Source organism: Giraffa tippelskirchi, chromosome 4, assembly GCF_054371585.1.
Source record: "Giraffa tippelskirchi isolate mGirTip1 chromosome 4, T2T-mGirTip1v1.2.pri, whole genome shotgun sequence".
NCBI classification, from domain to species: Eukaryota; Metazoa; Chordata; class Mammalia; order Artiodactyla; family Giraffidae; genus Giraffa; species Giraffa tippelskirchi.
In genome coordinates this window covers 8,047,930-8,069,318 of record NC_137278.1, presented here as the reverse complement: position 1 = coordinate 8,069,318, position 21,389 = coordinate 8,047,930, and the positions used below count along the sequence as shown (strand labels likewise).

At 53.8% G+C, this 21,389-nt stretch overlaps 1 protein-coding gene across 25 annotated transcripts; it reads right to left on the bottom strand.

The window, feature by feature from the left end:
* Positions 1 to 915: 915 nt before the first annotated feature.
* Positions 916 to 19,000, bottom strand: CIZ1 (CDKN1A interacting zinc finger protein 1). 25 transcript variants are annotated; one of them, XM_081587008.1, is made up of 18 exons: positions 18,788 to 19,000; positions 18,579 to 18,709; positions 17,722 to 17,854; positions 17,379 to 17,494; positions 13,584 to 13,813; positions 11,284 to 11,377; positions 10,972 to 11,080; positions 10,126 to 10,462; positions 9,846 to 10,053; positions 9,470 to 9,591; positions 8,400 to 8,597; positions 7,522 to 7,646; positions 4,973 to 5,060; positions 4,366 to 4,479; positions 4,024 to 4,173; positions 1,968 to 2,037; positions 1,640 to 1,761; positions 916 to 1,261 (listed from the first exon to the last, which is right to left on the bottom strand). In XM_081587008.1, the coding sequence occupies exons 1-18, from the start codon at positions 18,931 to 18,933 to the stop codon at positions 1,046 to 1,048; spliced, it is 2,709 nt and encodes a 902-aa protein (XP_081443134.1). In that variant the 5' UTR covers positions 18,934 to 19,000; the 3' UTR covers positions 916 to 1,045. The 25 variants fall into 25 exon arrangements, with proteins under 25 accessions (XP_081443134.1, XP_081443130.1, XP_081443132.1 ...); XM_081587004.1 differs by having other exon boundaries at positions 9,846 to 10,462; positions 10,972 to 11,104; XM_081587006.1 differs by having other exon boundaries at positions 9,846 to 10,462.
* Positions 19,001 to 21,389: the final 2,389 nt, after the last annotated feature.

The following is a 21,389-nucleotide window of genomic DNA, read 5'->3' as shown; positions in this document are numbered from 1 at the left end:
AGGCATTGATCACACACTGGTGGCTCACGAGCCTGGTGGTGGGGCTGGGGTTCTTGGCCTTCTTGTATTTCTGGGCACAGAGGTGTGGGTGAGGTCAGAGCTTCCTCCCCACTGGATATGTTCCTGGTCAGGGGTTGTTCCCCCAGGCCAGCTGAGACAGCATCGACCATGCTGAGCTTCTCTGGGCTCTAGGGCCTTTCACTAAGACAACCAACACCAAGACATGCTGTGCAGCCTTGGGTTCTGCCCTCCGGCTCTTGGTCCTCAGTCTTGGTCCTCAGTCTCCCCATCTGGCCAATCGCAGGGCTGGTCTGGTTGTCTGTCTCTAAGGGTCCTTCCAGATAAGGAAGTAGAACTAAAGAGCTTGCTCAGCCAGGGCCCCACTCACTGATGATTCATCATAAGGTCTCCTGACAAGAAGGGTGGGGCCTCCATTAATGAACATGAACTTGGAGCCAGAGGGCCTGAGCAGTGAGGACCCCCCACTCCCACACCAACTTTGGTAAGGTCCAGCTGGAGAGAGGCCAGGATGGGGGGTCCAGAGCTCAGGCTCGGGATCAAAGCCTGGCCTGTCACTAGATGTATGACCTTCTGCAGACACTGGACCTTCCTAGGCCTCAGTTTCTTCATCTGTAAATTGGGTATAACAATAAGACTTACCTCCTGGGGACATTGTGAAGATTAAATGAGATCTTACTTGGAGGTAGTAATTTCCTAGCCTGGATACATGCTTAAGAGGGAAACTGAGGCTCAGGAGGTGAAACACCTCATAATCCCAGAGTCCCTGGTTAGGGACCCCGTCTTCAGCTTTCCAGCAGTGCCTCCTCACTACCTGCAGAGGCTGGGCGCCAGCTGAGAGCCGGCTGGGGGTCCCCCTCCCCCTATCCATGCAGACAGAAGTACTGGTGGAGACTATACAGGCCAATCTACCTTCCTTTATTAGATTTTCAGTAAAAATACCAACCATATCAAAGTGTCCACACAGACTCCCAAAAAGCATAGCCAATCGGGACCGAGATGGGGCGGGCATGGGGTGCTCCCTCCGTCAGGTTCTGAGGCGTCTGGAGCGCCGGGGCAGTGGGGGCCGAGGGGGTGTAGGCGTCATCTTGCTGGGGGTTTTGGCTGTGTCCTGGGTGCTGGGCTGGGTGGGTCCTCGACCACCAGAGGCGAACAGAGCAGTCAGGGCGTTCCGGGCGTTGATGGCACACCGGCGGCTCACGGGCCTGGTGGTGGGGCTGGATTTCTTGGCCTTCTTGTATTTCTGGACACAGAGAGTGCAGGTGAGGTCCAGGCTTCCTCCCAACCTGGCGTGCTCCGGGCCACAGGCTGCTTCCCCAGCCCCGCTGAGACAGTGTTGGACATGCTGTGTGACCCTGTGTGAAGTGCTCAGCCTCTCTGGGCCAGACCTCTAGTGCTAATTCTCCGGCCCTCAGCACCACCCACTCCAGAACAATTGCAAAAAGACCTTCGCCCCGACCTGGTTCAGATTCCCTTTGTGAGTAGAGCCTCTCGATGGGGGCTGTGCCCAGGGGCTGATGCCAAGGGGCTAGGAGGGAGGTGGCCACAGGCTGTTCCCGTCAGCTCGGAAGGAGTCTGACCCCCCTGGGCAGGGCGGAGCAGGGCAGGAGGCTGGACTCACCTGCAGGTTCTCAAAGTGGGCCAAGGACTTGCAGTGGGAGAGCTGCGCCCCCGAGTTGCTGTGGTAGAACTTGTGACAGATGTGGCAGACGTAGCCCATCACCGGCACCAGGAAGTCCACCCCTGAGGGACAGTAGGGGCTAAGCGCTCACATCCCCATGCCAGCCCGGTGCCTCAACCCCTCCCCGCACCTAGGGGCCTATCCTCCCCTAATACCCTCCAGGTGGGGAAAGAGACCAGGACGAGGGGACAGGCTGCCTGGCCAGGATGCTGTGACTGGGACCCGAGGGCCGCTGCTCCTGCAGGTGGGGTCAGGGCTGGGGTCTTACCGTATGCGGTGTTGGGGCTGTAGGTCTCCGAGCCTTTCCACTCCTCTATGGATACATCTCTGGATCTCATCTGGAAACACAGCAATGTGGGCCCCGGTTGGTTCTGGCTTCCCTTAGTCTCCTCCTAAACACAGGCGGGGCCTGGAACCCACCCATGCTCTTCAACGCCAGCCCCTTGATTTCCAGGAGGAGGTTGTGGGTGGCATCCTCTGAGCCTTTGCCCATGCTGATCCTGTTCCCCAGAGTTGCCCTTCCCGATCTCTACTTTCCAGGTGCACCTCAATCCATCCCCTTCTCCGGGAAGCCCTCCTGTTCCCACAGTGGCCATAATCCACACCCAACACATCACATGTGGCATTTCACTGAATCCTTGTAACAACTTTCTATGGTTCACCCATTTCACATATGAGGAAACTAAGGCCCAGGCTCATTAACCCACTTGCCCAGGGTCACCCAGCTGGTTGATGGAGGAGTAGGGTAGTGAACCCTGGTGAGCCCCAAGCCCTGGTTAGCCTCTACCATGAACCCCTGCCAGCTCCCGGAGGCTGCAGGGACCACAGTCTTGGTGGGGGGGGGGTGCATTTCAAGTGATCACCTGCTTGACATGAGCCCTTTTCAGACCATGCCTACCAGTGCCCTCCACCACTTACTAGGCAAACAAATATGGCCTCTAAGAATGATGACCACCCCCAAGGCTGTGGCCCTTCCTTACAGTCTTGAGTTGGGACTATTACTTCTAAGCCGAGAAAACGGAGGCTCAGAGAAACCAAAGGGCTTGCCCAGGGTCATGCCACTACTGATCACTGAGCAGCCAAGCTGGCACCACCCCCAATCTGCTTAGGGCTGGAGGCCACACATGCAACCCTCCATCCAAAGCCCCTCTGTGCATGCCTTCTTTGGCTGCCCCCTCACCACCCTGGACTGTGACTGGCAAGCTCTATAAGGACAGGGGCCAGGCCTTGGTCCCCGGTATTCCTGGTGTCCAAGACCAGGGCCTGGCCCAGAACAGGTGCTCCGGAAACACCTGTTAAACCGAAAAGCTCCTCCAGCTCCTCACTCATAGGAGACAGCAGAGCTGATGTATTCTAAGCACAGGCTGTGGAGTCTCGCTTCCTCACATCCAAATGGGTGAGACTTTGCCAGGAAAGTGCCTGGTTACATGCCTAGCATATAGTAAGTGCTCAACAAATGTTGACTGCAGGAGTTCCCTGGTACCCTAGTGGTTGGAATTCCAGGCATTCACCGCCATGGCCCAGGTTCAATCCCTGGTCAGGGAACTGAAACCCCATAAGCCACGTGGCATGGCAAAAAAAAAAAAAAAAAAATCGTGGAGAGCTTCCCTAATGGCTCAGTGATAAAGAATCCGCCTGCTAATACAGGAGACACGGGTTTGATCCCTGGTCCAGGAAGATCCCACATGCCGAGGAGCAACTAAGCCCATGTGCCACAACTACTGAAGCCCTAGCACTCTAGAGCCAGTGCTCTGCAACAAGAGAAGCCACTGCAATGAGACACCTGTGCAGCCAGCTAGAGAGTAGCCCGCGCTCGCCACAACTAGAGAAAGCCCGTGCGGCAATGCAGACCCAGCACAGGCTTATTTTTAAAATTGGGCAATCTGGAAAGCTTTCTCTGTAAAGAGCTTGATAATAAGTACTTTAAAAGAAAAAAAGTTGACTGCTCTCGCCACCATCATCATCACCATCACCATCATCACCTTTCACCGACTTTCCCGTATGTACCACATAGCTCCCCTCTCCATGTCTCTGTGATGCTATTTTATTGGCCTAAGATGCCTTTCTCTTCCACAATACAAGAAAAAATTTCAGGCAGGCTTCCAAGACCCTGTGTATTTCACCTGCCACCCTACCGTCGTCATGATGCATATTTACACGCTGTCATATTGAAGAGCGTTCCTAATAATACTAGATCGTGGCATGTCTTAGTGTTTGCAAATGCCAGCGCAGTGTCTCCTGGCCCCTGGGAGGTGGGGGGAGGTCTCTCCTGGTCTGGGAGTCCAGCCTCCAGCCTCCTTTCCACGCCCCCTCTCCCCAAGCACCTGCTTGCAGAATTCCTCCTCAACCTCTATCTCTTCTTCCTCCTCGTCATCCTCCTCCTCTTCTTCATCGCCCTCAAAGCAGCCCACAGCATCCACCGTGATGAAGTGGTCCTCGTCTTGGCCGGCTATATCCTTCTCCAGCGTCTTCAGCTTCCCAGGGTGGGCAAGGGCTCAAGTCAGCTCTGGGCAGCCACAATGCGACACCCCAACCACCTCACACCCCAGAGAGCTCCAGTCCCTCCGGCCCTGCTATGAATTTGGACTGGAATACACCTTAACTTGCTGTGTGGCCTTGGCCAAGGCTCTGTACCACTCTGGGTCCTCTGAGGGAGCTGTGGTTACCTCCTTGGCTTTGTCCTTATGGCCCTGGGACTTCACGTGCTCCACAAACTTGCGGGGTGTCTTGAAGTAGCGGTTGCAAATGGTGCAGAAAGGTCGCAGGGATTGTTTGGCGAGCTGAGGAATGGAAGGCGAGCCCAGTGGGCAGTGCTGGGGGACAGCGTCCGCAGGTGCAGCTGGGCAGGGCCCAGCGAGACCTCACTTTCCACCTGCAGGTCTCAGGTGTGCTACCTCCAGTCTCAGGGTTAGGGTTACAGTTAGGCCACTCTGCAATCAGCCGACTGTGCTCCACAGAACACAGGCAAACACAAGATGGGATGGTGGGTGGTAACAGAGAGATAGGTCAGAAGACAGAGAGAGCAGGCGCCAGAGGACCCCATGAGTCCCGAGGCTGAATGCAGGGTGAGATGGTGCCTCGCTCACACTGGACAGATGGGGAAACTGAAGCCCAGAGAGGAAACATGACTGACTCATCATGAGCTACAGCCATGCAGGGACAAAGACTGACGTTTACTTTCCACTTCCAACCTGGGCTCCCTCCTCCCCAGGCCTGGTCTTGGAGACCACACATGGGGTACCTTTGCAGCCAGTGGGGGGGGGGCCCTGGTACCTTGTGGTCCTGCGTCCTGCGATGCTGGATCAGGTCCCCCATGTAGTAGAGCTGGCAGGTGTTGCACCAGCGCCTGGGTGGAGGCTCTCTGATGACAATCAAAACAAGTAAAGCATGACACTGCATTCTTTTTGGAAAGACAGCCGCTCTTCCAGACGCTCCATAAATGGAATGCCAGTCCAACAGAATCGTTTTTTTTTTTTTTTGGAAACTTAACAAACAGATTCTGAGGTTCATCTAGAAGAATGTTTAAGAATAAAGGAGAAAACTTGGGGGGAGGGATGAGATTTAGAAGCACTGGGGACACCAGGAGGCCACCAGGATGGGTGACAGATCTGAAAATATCTGGCTTTGAGAACTCCTCTTTGTCCTTCACTTTGGATGCCCTGTGTTTCTCAGAGCTGGTCTGAGCCCTTCCCCAATTCCAGGACCTGTCTCCATGCCAGTAAGTCAGGCCCTGCTCTGGGACCCCAAAGTGCCACTGCCATAGCATTGTCCACAATGGATTGGGAGGACCTGATTCCCTCTCTGCCCTCAGTGGACTGTGAGCTCTGGGAGGCCAGGACCTCACCCCAGCATCCCAGGTCTGGCAGGGGATCAGTCCAGAACTGACTGTGAGGGAAGGACAGGCAGCCTAAAGGAAGGACTGCGGCATTCTGGGCGGGGCCGAGTCAGGATCCAGCCATGTCAGGACGCAGTGTAGCGAATCTTCTCCACCTGAAGCTTGTTTACAGCTTGGGCTACAGCCCTGCATTCTGTCACAATATCTATTTTTATATAGTCAAACTCATTCTGCAAATGCAATTTTGGATCCAGTTTGGTCCTGAAATTGCATCAGGCATATGTTTCCACATTATCAGCAATTCTCTGCCGTTGTCCTATATATTATTAGTTCTTCCACCAAGAACTGATCTAAGCCCCTAGTTTGGGATATTTTAGATCATTTCCAAGTAAATTTTTTCACCACTGCATGAACTCTGCAAGGAACATCTCTGTGAGTCACCTTTCTCCTGGTTTTATGCTGATTTGGCCCAAGTGTAACTCCTAGGTCAGCAAGCAAGGGGAGGCTTAAGGGTGGAGAAATCCTACAAAGCCACAGAGAAGTTCCGCTCGAACTGAGAACCAGCTAACAGAGCCACAGCCTTTGGAGGGAGCTCCCCGTCACTCAAGGAATGCAAGCAGAGGCCACCCAAGGGCCCTTCCTGTCCCCTCACCCCACCCAGGGAGCTGCAAGCTGTGACTCTCTGTAAATCCTCATCGCGGAGCCCCTGACCATTGTCTCAGGGCCTATCTGACCAGGGAAAGGATCTGATTTGGCCTCCACAGGACTCGTTTCTTATTTTTTTAAGATTTTTTTTTTTTGGATGTGGATCATTTCTAAAGTCTTTGTTAAATTTGTTACAATACTTATTCTGTTTTATGTTTTGGTTTTTTGGCCACAAGGCACATGGGATCTTAGTTCCCCAACCAGGGATTGAACCCACACCCTCTGCATTGAGAGGTGAAATCTTACCCACTGGACCACCAGGGAAGTCTGCTGTTCTGGTTTTAATTCTGAACTAGCTGTTAACATTATGAAATTGGGAGATTCACATACAAATCAGTTTCTAGATGCTTCTGAGAAACCAGGAAATCTGGAGCTGAGTGGCAGCTGTTTGGTGAGACAGAGCCCATGTCCCCTAGGGTGGACTGAGCCAATGCCATCCTGTTTCTCTCACTGCTGATGCCTCCCAGCTCCTGGAGGCCTCAGTGGTTGCCCACTAAGCATCCCAAGAGCCAGTCCCAGACTCTGGAGGGCTCACATTTCTAATGGACCAAGCCCCCATGACTAAGAAAGGAGTAAACCCAGGGAAGTTCTCATCTCAGACCATGAGATGAGCAGGTCCTGCCTGACCATCAGGCCCTGTTGGAGGCAGCACATATGCCAGGGAAGTGGGGGGTCTGTGCCACAACTCAATTCCCTCCCATATAGGGGGTCACACTGTTCCTGCCTGGACGGAGCCTTAAGAGACTGTCTAGGGGCTTCCCTGCTGGCCTAGGGGTTAAGAATCCACCTGCCAATGCAGGGGACATAGGTTCAATCTCTGATCCAGGAACTAAGATCCCGCATGCCATGGGGCAACCAAGCCCGCGAGCCACAACTACAGAAGCAGGCATGCTCTACGGAATCCGTGCTCTGCAGTTTGAGAAGCCACCACAACGAGAAGCCCGTACTCCACAACTAGAGAGTAGCCCCACTTGCTGCAATTAGAGAAAGCCTGCACGCAGCAACAAAGACCTAGCACAGCCAAAAATAAATAAATAAAATTTTACTTTAAAAACAGAGAGGCTGTCTAGTTCATGAGTTTCTGCATTACACCCCTCACCAGACCATTTTACAGATAAGGAAAACTGAGGGCCAAGGCCACACGGTTAGTGAAGAGGTATGTGGGAGAGGGCAATCTTAATCCCTTAAGACCTTGTGGATGGTAGATCGGGGGCCCCCTCCACCTGGGCTGAGGAGACCACCTCCCCCCTACCGTCCAGAGCCTCTGGGAGCCCCCACTCACTCGTCCTCTCTCTCCAGGACGTCCCGGGGCACAGGCAGCAGGGACAGCAGGTAGGCTTGGCTCATGTGCTGGATCTCACCGAGCCGCTGCTGGTGCTGGGCTCCCGACATGTGCTCCTGGAATTCCTGCAGCACTCGGGAGTGAGGAAGGGGCGTGAGGAGTGAGCCCCTGAACACTGGGGCTAGAGGAGGCCTCCAACCTGGGCTTCCTGGCCACCCCACCGCCACTGGGAGGACATTTTTCTTAGGACCCTGTATGGGCCAGAGAGGGTTCGTAAACTGAGGCCCAGAGTGAGCACATGCCAGCCAGAGCCTCTGCTCCCCCTGGAGACCGTGAGCACCTCCTAGGTGAGGAGCAGTCTGATCAGATTTCAGGTCCCTGTGGCTCTGCTCAGGCCAGGCAGGCACACAGAGGCAGCGCTAACAATAGTGACAGTAATCATACCAGTGTGATGCTGTTATTAAGGCTGTACTCTCTCTGGGCCAGCCTGGGTACTCATGACTTCAATGTCAAGTTGCTGAATCCCCAGAACCCCTCTGGGAGGTAGTTTTTCTTTTTCTAGAGGTGGGTTCTAAATGTTTCTTCTGACACATACAGAAACTGAGGCACCAGTGCCTCAGTTTGGAAGGTGGAATTCACCTTCCAAAACCCACATAGCCGGTCAGGGCTGATTTGCACCAGGTCCACCCGACTCTGAAATCCTGCCCCCTTGGCTGGTCTGGAGAGGTTTTGTGAGCAAAGTTACAGCTGCTGGAGGTGGGGCTTGGGGGCCCAAGTGGACACAGAGGCAGCCCTAGGAAAGGTAGGCTGGGTATCACATACAGACCCCAAACCCTCCAGCCACCCACGAGATCTCCCACCCACCCACCGGAGGGTACCTGCTGGCTACTGCAGCCGGCCTTGCAGATGTAGCAGAAGAACTGAAGGGCCTGCTTAGAGGATGTGCTGGCTGCCGCAAGGGTGGCAGAGGTAGAGTCGCCGGCCCGGGGCCCGGGTGTGAGGGGTACGGTGCTAAAGGCCCGGCTGTCGCTGCTCTGCAGGATGGTGACCTTCAGGGAGCCCCCGGCCCCCCACACCTGCACGGGGAGCAGGAACAGAGCTACCACCAGCTGGGTGCTTATGGTGAGTCAGCCCTGTGCTAAACTTCTAGGAGCCCTCCTGACAGCCCATTTTACAGGCGGGAAAACTGAGGCTCTGAGCCATTAGGTGATCACCCAGGCTCGTTCAGCCAGACAGCACCGCAGTCAATATTCAAAAACCCAGGTCGCCCTCAGTTCCCCCTGCCTCCTGTGACAGATGGAGAAATGAAGATGCAAGGAAGGGAAGGGGGCTTGGCCACCGTTATACTGTAAGGCTCCCCAGGTGGCGCTAGTGGTAAAGAACCCACTTGCCAATGCAGGAGACATGAGACGCAAGTTCAGTCCCTGGGTCGAGAAGATCCCCTGGAGGAGGGCATGGCTACCCACTCCAGCATTCTTGTCTGGAGAATCCTATGGACAGAGGAGCCTGGTGGGCTACGGTCCATAGGGTTGCAAAGAGTTGGGACAGGACTGAAGCGACTTAGCACACAGCACACAGAGTGGAAAGCAGGACTGGGTCCCAGGCCCTAGACACAGGCTTCCACGCCATGCTCTCTCCACTGGAGCAATGTAACCCATGTGGGGGCTCTGAGAGCTCTAGTTTTGGGGTGAGCAAGCTGGAAGGGACCCTTATCACCAAAAGTGCCTCCAGATTGTCAGAGAAAAGGCACGTAAAGGCCCCCATGAGAGCGGATGAACACTGTCAAACCCAATCTGGTCTGCCTGCAAATCCAGGAGGAGGGCTGCCGTCACATTTCACAGGAGGGGAAACACGAGGGGGTCCCGGGTAGGGGGGCCACAGCTGGGGCAGAAGGAGGCCCTCCCACCACTGGGCGCACCGTGTGGTCCTCATCAGCATCTCTACCCACCCCTAGCATCTCTCTCGCTCTTTTTTCACATTCTGCCACATCCAGGCCACCAGTCAACTCCTCCTGGCTCTCCTCCACGCTGACCTGGGTGCCCACTGGCTCCGGCGGGGCCTCCTCTGGGCCTGAAATGACAGGTGTGCTCCATTTCCCAGGGTCCATCTCCCACCTGGGCCCTGATGTGGGCCTGAGAGCCACTTTCTCTGCCCACAGCTAGGACTTTGAAGCCTCCAGTGCACGTGGACCGGAACCCTGGATCCAAGCCCAACCCTCAGTCCCAGGTGGCACCCAGTCAGGGCTCGACAGTGCCGGGGGAGGAGCAGGGTCCCAGCAGAGCAAGTCCCATCACCAGGCCAGCTGGGAGTCAGTGCTCACTTACCTGCTCCAGCTTCTACTGTATCAGGCAGTGTTTCTGGCGCTGTGGAGCGAACCAGAACTGGGGCTTTCTCCGACGCTGGCTCCGACGCCTGAGGCTGAGTCTGAGGCCGTCCCTGGGTCGGTTCTGGTGGCTGCACCGGTAACTGAACCAGAGGTTGCTTGGGTGGCTGCTCTGGCGGCTGGAGCCTTGGCTGTGCTTCCATCTGGACCTGTGGGTACGTCTGCGTCTGTGCCTGCTTCTGTAGCAGTGGCTGCACATGCCTGGGGGGCTGTGGATGCGCCTGTGGCTGCGCCTGTCTCCGTGGCTCTGCCTCCTTCTGCAGCTGCTGCTGTGCCTGCTGTGGTGCTAAGTGCTCTGGAGAGGTCTGCGTTTGTGCCTGCTTCTGCAGCTTTGGCTGCACCTGGGCATTTACGGGGAGCGTCTGCGGCTGGGTCTGTGGCTGCACCTGGGCTGTGATCTGCAGGACCCGAGGCTGAAATCGTGGCTGCACTCGGGCTTCCAGGGGCTCAGGCAGCAGCTTGGGTGTCTGTGTCTGCTTGGGTGCCATCATCCGGGTCTGCAGCTGGACCTCTGCCTGCAGCTGCCCTGGGGGCCCCTTCTCTGTGGGCTCCTCTGAGCTGGGAAGGGTCAGAAGATCACATTCATGTCTGCCAATTGGCCCCAGGGGCTCCCAAGAAAGGCCCTAACCTAGGCTCCAGTCCTGGCTCTGCCACGTATAAGCTGGGATCTGGGCAAGCCCCTTCAGCTCTCTGGGCCCCAGCTTCCCCTAAGCAAACTGGATCACTTGCTCCCACCTCCCACAGCTTGCTAGTACATATTCAAGGTCCTGGAAGCCTGCCTACCCTTTGCCCACTATCTGAGGTTCCAGGTGAAAATGTTTTCACCCCTCCACACTGGCCCCCTCATCTCACTGTGGCCCAGCCACAGTGAAGAAGCCAGAGTCCATTTGGCCAAGGGCCTTCCCAAGTAAGATGAAAAATTAGGTTTGACCTCCCCGCAAGCCAGAAACCAAGGTCCTTGCCTTGTTCCCTTGAAGGATCTCACCCCACCTACCCCTACCCTTTGCCTTTGCAGGAATGAAGGTATAGAACACCTGGGTACCAGGCAGGTTTTTGGCCTCAGTTACCTTTTTGACTTTTTAGCTGGTGGCTCAGAGGCTTCACAAGACTCAGGCTCAAGTGCTGGAGTGCGTTTCTCCTTAGTGATGTCATCTGGGCACTGAGGCGGTTCTTGGTCTGGGATGGAGGGCAGGGGAGAGACTGCCATGCCGGGTGGAGCATGTATGAGCTCCCAGTTCCGAGAGGTGGGGCCTGGGCTCACAACTCCCCCCGCCCCCCACAAGAGCCCTGCCTCCCAGATCTGCCTCCATGTTCCCTGCACCCACCTTCCCCCAACCCATGTCCCTCTGAAGGGCCAGCAGCTTCCCTCTCTTCCTCACCTTCGGGTGTGTCTGTTCGGGGCTCTGCAGCTTCTTCAGACCCCTCTGGGGGGTCTGACTTGTCCTCCACAGGCATCGTCTGAGAAGAAGAATCCTACTTCCTTTCAGAAACCATTTCTGATATCTGCCACTTACCCCAGTAAATACTCGCTTGCCCAAGAGCGGCTCCAACATGTAGGCTCCAGGGGATGAAGGAGCCTGGCCCCAGAGCTGCCAAGGGAAGACCCTAAACACCCCGGGAATCACGTCCAGGGGTTCCGTCTAGCTGCCAGCCTGTTAAGTAAATGCAGGTTTGGGCAATGCAATACTTTCTCCGAGTCCATGATGCTGCCCCGATTCCTTACCCTCTTCACGAAGCAGCCAGAGGGACCCTTCTCAAATGCAGCCCTGATCATGTCTCTTATCTCTTTCAGGCGGAGACCCTCCCATGACTTCCCGTAGCCCTGGACTATTCCTGCCTTACCCCAAGCCTGAAACTAACTCCCCTCCCCATGCCCCTGCACAATCTGGCCCCTACCTCAGGCCTGTCCCTCAGCCTCAGCCTCCCTTTCCTCTATGTGTCCACACCGGCCTCTCTGGCTCCCCAAAGCCCTGGGTATTCTCCCAGAGCCTCCAAGTCACTTCTTGCAGGAAGCCCTCCTAACCCATAGTACAGGTTCCTGGGGCCTTGGACCTCCTTTCTGTGGCATTTCCCATGGCCATCATTCATCGGCTGGAGATTTATATACATTAAGGTCTCATCATCACTACCACTCTCCTCCCCAGCCCAGGATTTCCAGGAGACCCAAGCCAGATACCTTCTCTGCCCCAGAGAGTCCTCTGCCGGACCTTAACAGACATCTGCTAAGTGAACACAGTTCCAGATGGCTCCAGGGTACCCCAGGGAGCCCCAGGGGTCTACCTGCTGCTTCCCTCCCTCCTACTATGCCCAAGGGACCAGTGGTGAGTGGAAATATGCACCATATCAGGGCTCCACGCCCTTCGGAAACTACCCAGCTCTCAGGCACTGGTCTGAGAGTCAGGAGGGCCGGACTCTGGGTCTGCCTCGACAGCTATGCAGCCCAGGACAACCTTCACCCTCCTCTCTGAGCCTCAGTCTTCCCATATGTAATATGGGGGCAAGGAGGTAAACACTAGACAGGACCATGTTAGGACAGGCCTGACTGGAAGGTCAGAGGCTGTGACCCCTCTCTGGAGGGAAATGCCTCACCTCGGGATGTGGGTGGCGTCAGAGCCAGAAAAGGTGGGTGCTGCCCCCTCTCCCAATTGGGGTGCTCTCAGGAGTGTGGTATGTGTGAGGAGCTGTCTGGACATCCGGGGACAGGACAGACATAGGGAGCATATTGTTTCCTTTGCAAACCTCTCTGGTTCTTCCTGATCAAGTCAGGGAGAACTCACTAAAGGCTCAGACACTTCGGCTGGCAACAGACAGAGTTGAGTTTAGGATTTTATAACATTGTTTTACCCCAATCACTTTTCTTTTACTTCTACACCTGGGGATTAATTCAGAGTTACTGTACTGGGTTGCTTTTTTTTTTTTAATTTCAGATAGTGATTGTTTCTTTTTTAAACAAATGTAACAGAAAAGCAGTGTTCATTTAAAGCTATACTACCCCAGACAGTAGCCAGTAGGTACATGTGCCTGACTTTTGAGCACTGGAATTGTGGCAAGCCAAGTCGAGATGTAAGCATAAAATATATACCAATTTTAAAGAATTAGTATCAAAAAAAAACCCTCAAAAGAATATAAAATACCTTGTTCATTTTTTATATTGATTACATGTTGAAATGATAATTTTTAATATATTAGGTTAAATACAATATGTGAGTAAAATTAATTTTACCTGTTTCTTTTTACTTTGTTACTGTGATTACCCGAAAATTTTAAATTACATGTGTGGCTCACATTTAATTTCCACTGGGCAGTGCCAATTTAAAGAAAGTTGGTAAAATATACCTACAATGAACACAGTGTTATATGTCAATTACACCTCAGTCTTTTCAAAAAGAGAGAATTGTTAGCAAACAGTATTAGTAAATAATAGAAATGGTAAATAAAAAGGGAATAAATAGTTCGAGTGGTGTTTGGTTATAGCAAAAATCACTTTGGGGTTCAGACATATTTAAAGTTTTAGAAACACTAGACGAGTCTAACTCTCCCCCCTCTCATTTTATTGATAAGGAAACTGAGGCACAGAGAGAGCTATGATCAGCCCCAAGGCCAGTGTGAGCTGGAGGGGGTACTGCTGGTGGGTCCCCAGATACATCCTCTCCCATCCATGCCCCTAGACACCACTCACCTTGCGATTGGGGGTCGTAGAGGAGGAAGTCCGGGCCTGTTTCTGGGGGGTTCGCCCTGAAAGGTTGAGCTGGGAGGGGTTCATGGGGACCCCGACAGGAGGAGGGCCCAGCAGGGACTGCCGAGTGGCCTGAGGAAAGAATTGCTGGAGATTTGGGGTGGCCAGCTGTGGGGGTGTGAGGCTGGGGGGTGTCAGGTTGGGGGTTGCCAGGTTGTAGCCACGGAGGTTACCTGTGGGTGAAAAGACGGCAGAAGGGGGATTACAACTGTGGTCAGGTAGTAAAGGTTAGGGTCAGGGGTCAGTGCCCCAGAGAACCATGGGAGCATCACAGATAACTTCCAAGGGGACCCTTCCCACCCAAGGGCAGCCAGAGGGGAAGAGATGAGAGCCGAAAGCCCAGACCCACCTGAAGCACTGGTGGGAGGGGGCTTTCAGGCTGGTTTTCTGCTCCAGCTTGTGAGGGAAGGGGCCCTTTTCCCTCCTCAAAGGCCTCCCTAGTCAGTGGCTTGGGCACCCCCAGAAACTCCGCTCACCCTCAGGCATGCTCTAGGATACACTTTAAAGGATATAAGAGATTCAGCACAGGATCCAAAGGGAGAACCAGCAAGATGATTGGTCCCTGGAATAACAAGATAACTCTCCTACCAACACCAACTACCCTTCATCAAAAGTCTCCTAGGGGACCTCCCTGGAAGTCCAGCAGCTAAGACTCCACGTTCCCAATGCAGGGGGCCTGGGTTCGATCCCTGGTCAGGGAACTAGACCCCACAGGCCACAACTAAGACCTGGTGCTGCCAAATACATAAATAAATATTTTTTAAAAAGGAAATGTCTTTTGGTGACCGGGCACTTGCTAAAAACAGCCTCAGTCACACCACCCAACCACCCTCAGGGTAACTATTATCCTCTCCACTGATAACAAAACAGACACAAAGTGAAGGAGTGGCCTGTCCAGGATCTCTGGGAGCGGCACTGCTGTCCACTCACCAGCTCCCGGGTAGGATTCTGGGGGTCCTCCTGACTCCCCTCTCTCTTTACCCTCCCCCACATGAGCCAACACCAAATTCTCTTAACCCTGACTCTTACCCTTCTTCTCAGTCCAGCCTGACTCCCTTTCAGGTCTCCACTCCTATCGCCCCTCTTCCTTCCAAAGCCGCTTCATCCCACGTGTGAATTTCAGCCAGTCAGTCTTTGTACTGTGGTCCTTCTAAAAACCACATTCTGAATTTGCCCCTCCCCCTGCTGAACCCTTCCATAGCTTCCTGACGCTCGGGAAGGAAGCCCATTCCTCACTACGCAAGGTCCAGCCCTGCCCCCCTCGACTCCCTCTCTTGCAGTTCACACACACACACACCCACTGTACTCCAGCCACATGCTCCCATGCATGGGTCTGCCTCAAACAAGCCTGGGTCTGCCTGCCTCTGGGCCTTTGCACATGCTCTTCCTTCTGCTTGGACTGTTCTGCCTCTGCATATTCCAGTCATCCTTCATTCCTCCGTTTAGGTGATTCTCCTTTGAGAGGCCTTCTCAGACCCTCTCTCTGTCCCCAGAAGCCCAGCTCCCTGTTTCCAGACCAGCTGCACAATTTCCTTGTCCACTTCCCACTTAACCACCCTGGGAACTCCTTAAGGGCAGGCACTTCATCTGACTCAGAGCACCGGGGATGTGTCTGATCCAATAAAGGACAGTTTAAATCCTTGCCCCAGTGCTGGGATGGGAAATACAGGGGTTACAGGCATGAATGGGTCAGATGTGCTGGGAGAAATGGTTTAAATGCAGGCTCTCTAGTACAAGTTCTGTGACCCTGAGCAAATAAGTTTCCCTGTCTTAGCCTCAGTTCCCTCATCTGTAAAATGGGTATAGTAATAGTGCTTGACTCACAATGTTTTATGAGGATTCAGTGAAATATACAAGTGTGCCTGGTATTTACTAAGCATTTTGTGAACATTAACTTAAACACATATACACATATGTGCAGAGAGAACACCACCCAGCTCTTAAACAGTGAGATAAAAGATGGCACACTCTAAAAGAGAAATGGACAAAGGACATGGACAAGTCACAAAATGAATTACAAACGTTCAGCAGACACATATAAAATGTTCAAGCGCACTAAGAAATGTAAACTAAAAGCACTCCAAGAAATGTAAGCTAAAGCATTAGTGATATAGCTTTTTTGCCAAGCAAATTAGACTAGATGTATATATACATACATATTAGAAAAGAGTATAATACCCAGTGTTGCTGTGGGCATGGTGAGACCGGCACTGTCATACGTGGCTGGTGGCATTGCAAACTGGTCCAGTCCTTTGGGAAAGCAATTTGGCAATACTTATCGAGAACCATAAAACACCCATCCTCCCTGACCCAGTCATTCTACTTTTGGGAATCCATTCTAAGAAAATATTCTCAGACATGATATTCATCCCATTATTTAAAGCAGCAAAAAAGAGAAAGAAAAGAAAAATAAAGAAAAGAAGTAGAAGAAGGAAACAGCTGAGAAAGTTTAGGGACATAAGGACACACACCTCCAGTGGAATATTAAACAGCTGTTAAAAATAATCTTTATAGAGACTGTCAAATCATATGGTAAATGAACATGCCATTCTTCTCAGTGAAAAAGAAACAAAATACAGTCTTTCATGTATATCACTAATTACAGTCATATATAAATCCCCAAGTCTGTGCCTAGGAAAAAAAAATGGGAGGAAATATACCAACACTTTAATGGGTGTTCTTTTTCTTTAGAAGTGAGTCTACATATGATTTGGATTTTCTTGTCCTCTTTTTAAAATATTTCTTTCGCTCTTCTTTGAAGAGTGTGACTTTTAAAATGAGAATGAAAAGAGTGAAAAAAAATATGTAAACATTGTAGGTTCCTGTATGTGGTCTTATATCTCTATCCATCCCTCTATAATTTATAAGCCGGCTCCCAGGATCATCCACACCCATGTGGCCACGGGAGGGCTGAAAAGTGACAACATCACATCTTCTGACCTGGCTGCATACCCTGCTGGGAGGCAGGATAGCCTGGTGTCTCAGAACAAAGCTCTGTAGTAAGAGCTCTAATCAACACCTGGGCCTCAGTTTCTTCATGTGTAAAATGAGGCCATGAGTGTATCTCCCCTTAGGGTTGTCAGCAGAATCAAGAAACTGGGCTTGTAAGGGGCTCAGCACAGTGCTCAGCCCTGAAGGACCAGTCAGCATGTCACAGCTACCCTGTGGGAGGGGCTAGGTCTGAAGAAGAGCTGGCTCCATGTCTCTGGACCCCTGCCTCCTCCCACAGTGGCTGAAGTATTGGGAGCAGCATCATGGAAAGAAAAGCTGAAAGACTTCTCTGCACGTGGAGAAACCCGGGTGAGGGCACAGGCTTAATGCAGAGGGCTAGAGACACCCACTCAGAGATACAGGGGTCAGGAGGCCCAGGCCTCCATCTAGCTCAGCCATTGCTGATGCTGTGTGACCCAGGGCAAATGACGTCCCTTCTCCGGACCTCAGTGCCCTCATCTGTCAAACTGGATGCAAAGGAGGGTGGTCAAAATAGATCTTTCCATCCATCATATCATCTAATCTCTCAATGTCAGCAAAATATGTGCTGAGTAGCGCCTACAGAGCTAGCACCACGGCCAAGGGCACGCCTCTGTGATCAGACAGACCTGCATTCAGCTAAGCAACCTAGGGACTTCCACCTCCCAGAGCCTCAGTGTCCTCATCTGTAAACTGGGATATTGACAGTAGCTCCCTTTCAGAGTTGCTGTGTGGCTTGGATGAGATTCGGTGCACCCGCAGCCATACCTTGTAACTGCTGCAGAAGCAAGGCTCTCTGCAGCACAGAACCGTTGAGGAGGGAGGTGGGGCTGGTCCCCTGGAGAGTCAGGAGCTGCTGCTGTGGCTGCTGCTGGGGGAGCCCCCTGTGTGTTGAGAGCGGGGGTCAGAGGGTTATGGGGAGAGGCAGACCCTCCCTCTTCTCTGACACCCTCCCCTCCATTCTCTGCCCCTCTGTACTGAAGAGGATCCCCTTGGGGTGGGAACTGATGACCTCCAGGGCTCAGACAGGGCTGCCTCTGGGCGAAAGGGCTGGAAGGGGGGACTCCAAGGCACGGGCCAGAGTTGCCCAGCCCTCCAGTGGGGAGCTCACCTGCTGACGGTCATGGGCAATGGGGCCTGCGGTGGGGACTGCTGGAGCAGCTGCTGGAGCTGCAGCAACTGCTGCTGTTGAAGCTGCTGCTGCTGGAGCTGCTGGAACTGCTGCTGCTGGTTGAACATGGTGGCTGCGAGAAGGGAGGGAGTCGGGCTAGATGGATCCCGGTCTCCCAGCCCCAGCCTGCGGCCCTCGCGCGCTGCCGACTGAGCTTCACGGCTACCCTCCCGGTCCCGCCCAGAGCGCGCCAGGCGTGCGCTCCGTCCCTTCAATACTCCTCCAATCCCACCAGCTGCGAGGTTTAACCACTCTCCCGCCAACTGCCTCCAAATCTTCCTAACAGTTCCTCCTCCAAACGCCCAATCCCGCCCTCCATCTCTCCACTCCCCCCGCTCGGGTCCCTCCAGGAGCGGCGCCTGATACGGATACACCTCCCACCCCACCCTTCGGCCTTTATTTAGGCCAATCACGTGCCGAACAAGCCAAGCCCCCGGCCACTCACACCCCTCTGATGCTCCCACCCGGTCCCGGGTGCGCGCGTTCTGTCAATAACATCACCCCCACCCCCACCCCGCTGCCGCCTTTTACTGTCTTCCGCGAACAAAGTAGGAGGAAGGCTTCCCTCCACTCTAACCGCCCCCCCCATTCCACTAGCCTCTTCTTCTACGGACAGATCCAGCATCACATCCTAATGCGGTGTCCCCACCTGCCCACGAAGACCGCAGCCTCCATCCGAGTGGCCCCTGGGTTTTCGCCGTCCCCCTCGAGCCGTGCCCGGCCCGCGCACTTCGTCCCCGCCCTGGAAACCTCACTGCCACCTCCCCTCACCCCCTCCGCCGCCTCGTAGCTCTCACCGGCGGGGAGGAGTGGGCCGGGCCGGGCAGCTCTGGCTCGCGGATCCGCGGGTCCCCGTGTCTCCCCGTGGCTCCGCCCGGGCCTGTCCACTCGGAAGGTCGGTCTGCGGGCCGGGCCCAGGCAGCGCCCTCTGGAGGACGGGAGGTCCAGGTCACTCTGCGGGGACGGCGGTGCGGGGGGCGGGGTGGGGGCGGGGGAGACGGCTCACCCGGCAAAGCGGCCGGCGGCTGGAGTGGTTCCCTGCTGCGAGCTGGCGCCGGGCACCGAGCAGACCCTCCTCCCCGCGTCGTCCGCATCGGGAAGGAACGGCTCTGAGCCCCAGGTCCGACTGTCGCACAGAAGGGGGTCTGTCATCTGGCGGGGACTTGGTGGGGAGCTTTGAGGAGGACCGTCCCCAACCGACTTCCCCGAGGACCCCACTGTCCCGCGATTTGGGGCCTCGCGTGGGGTTGGGGGTGGGAGGGGGCGAGGAGCCGCCAGCTGTACATTCGGGGACCGAGACCCAGCGAGGGGACGCCCGGCACAAGAATTTGCCCTAGAAGAGGTGGTGGGGGCCGGCGAGGGGTAGGGGGGCCTCGGTTTAAAAGTGGTTTTTGTCTGTTTCTCGGGTTTGGCCGCGGAGCCGGGGAGGAGGGCAGAGTTCAAAGATTAAAAAAAAAAAAAACGGCGCTCATCGTCCTGCCAGCAAGGACCCTTTAATTTCGCCTCTGTCCGGTGTCCCGGTGCCTCGCTCCTTGGTCCCCACACTGGGTCACAAACAGTCCGCGGTTACTCGAGAGCAATCCCTTTTCCCTTTTCCGTAACTCAAAGCCGACCACAGCTGTAACAGCCCTAGGCAACGCGCTCGCTTTGTATCCGGCGCCGACTGTGTGCCGCGCGGCTCACGCGGTGGCGCAAGGGACTGCAGGCCCGAGGTCGACCCAGCGGAGACCCGAGGGTCAGTCATCGCAATCACGTGGCCAGCGCTGCCCTAAAGCTAGGGACCCGCGCTATTACAGCCTCTGGGGCGGCCGCACAGGTGCCTAAACTCGGCCTGGATTTAGGCGCCAACGGGGCTGGTCGTAGGTGGGACTAAGGGGATGTCCCTCCTACGGGTGGAAGGGCGGCCCAGGCGCTGCGGGCTTTGAAGCAGAGCCTGGTTTTATACCTAAAGGAAGCGACAGCGAAGTGTATGACAGCATCACATCCGCCCAGATTCGGACACGGCTCGAGATCCCCCGGGCTTCCAACCAAGCAGAGCTCGGCGCTAGCCGGGATTGAACTGGGGCTCCTCTGCCTCCTGGCTAGGCGACCCTGGCAGACGCGGGAGTCCTCTCTAAGCCTGTTTCTTCCTCTGTAAAATGAGTGCCCCCTCCCGGTGTGTGTGTGTCTGTGTATGATATTACATAATGCTTCCCACTGGCATCTCGCACAGGGCAAGCTTAGCATATTGCCAAAGTAAAAAATACTTAGTTCAGTTCAGTTGCTCAGTCCTGTCTGACTCTTTGCGACACCATGGACTGCAGCACGGCCAGGCCTCCCTGTCCATCACCAACTCCCAGAGTTTACTCAGTCTCATGTCCATTGAGTCAGTGATGCCATCCAACCATCTCATCTTCTGTTGTCCCCTTCTCCTCCCACCTTCAATCTTTCCTAGCATCAGGGTCTTTTCCAGTGAGTCAGTTTTTTGCATCAGGTGGCCAAAGGATTGGAGTTTCAGCTTCAGCATCAGTCCTTCCAATGAATAGTCAGGACTGATTTCCTTTAGGATGGACTGGTTGGATCTCCTTGCTGTCCAAGGGACTCTCAAGAGTCTTCAACACCACAGTTCAAAAATATATATATAAACCTGAAATTAATGCTCATGCTGGTGAAAGTAGGGATGCCAGCACTAGCTTCTTGTGTTGGTTCATCTTTCTGGAAAACAATCTGCAAATTCTCTATCAAGATTCTTGAATGTGTTCTGCCCCTTGACCTGGTAATCCCACTTGTAGACTCTAGCCCAAGAAAATAATCAGAAACAAGTCTTTTTAAAAGCCAGCAGGTGCACAGAAACATCTATAATAGTGGTCTGGGAAATAATCAACTTTAGAGAATAGCTAAATAAATCATGGTGTCTGCCTCTTAAGGAATAGCACACAGCCTTCAGAAATTATGTCTTCAAAGGATATTTAAGCAAGATATGGTATGAAGTGAACTCAGCAGGTTACAAAACTGCATACACATTATGATCCCAGTTTTTGGAAAGAATAAATGTGTGTAGTGGGTTCATGGGGATGGAGATTCACTTTCCTTTTTAAAAATAATTTGCTATGATCTGTTTGGATGACTTTTTCATGAGGAGGATGTGGGCATTTTTTGGAATGTATGTGACCTTGTGCTGCCTCCCTGAAGACCAGAGAATGCTCTGAGGACACTGTTTGGGGCTAGACTCATGTTAATTGCTTTTTTTTTTTTTTTTTGGCTGAACCTCGGGGCATGTGGTATCTAAGTTCCCAAACCCCCTCCAGTGGAAGCACCAATTCTTAACCACTGTACTGCCAGGGAAGTCCCTCATGTCAATTCCTTTAAACCAACCCCTTGCAAGCAAAGCCCCCCAGTGAAGTATGTTCAGAGGGAGATGAGAGGCCTCATCTCTGCATCCCAAATGAGGTCTGAGGATGTAGCACGACCTGGAGGCCTCATTCTTGCCTCCACGTTGAGGTGCACCTTCACTGTGAAATGGACTTATACTCAGGTGGCGCCATGTCCAGACCTATTTGCTCCAGGAATCTGTCTCTTCTCATGATGATATCATATAGTGTGATTATTATGGTGGCGGTTTAGTCACT

Coding starts and splice junctions, on each gene's coding strand:
- CIZ1 (XM_081587004.1), bottom strand. CDS start 18,933: ATGACAGACCCCCTTCTGTGCGACAGTCGGACCTGGGGCTCAGAGCCG. Junction 9,592..9,845: donor TACAGTAGAAGCTGGAGCAG/GTAAGTGAGCAC, acceptor CTGTCATTTCAG/GCCCAGAGGAGGCCCCGCCG. Junction 1,262..1,639: donor CCCACTTTGAGAACCTGCAG/GTGAGTCCAGCC, acceptor CTCTGTGTCCAG/AAATACAAGAAGGCCAAGAA.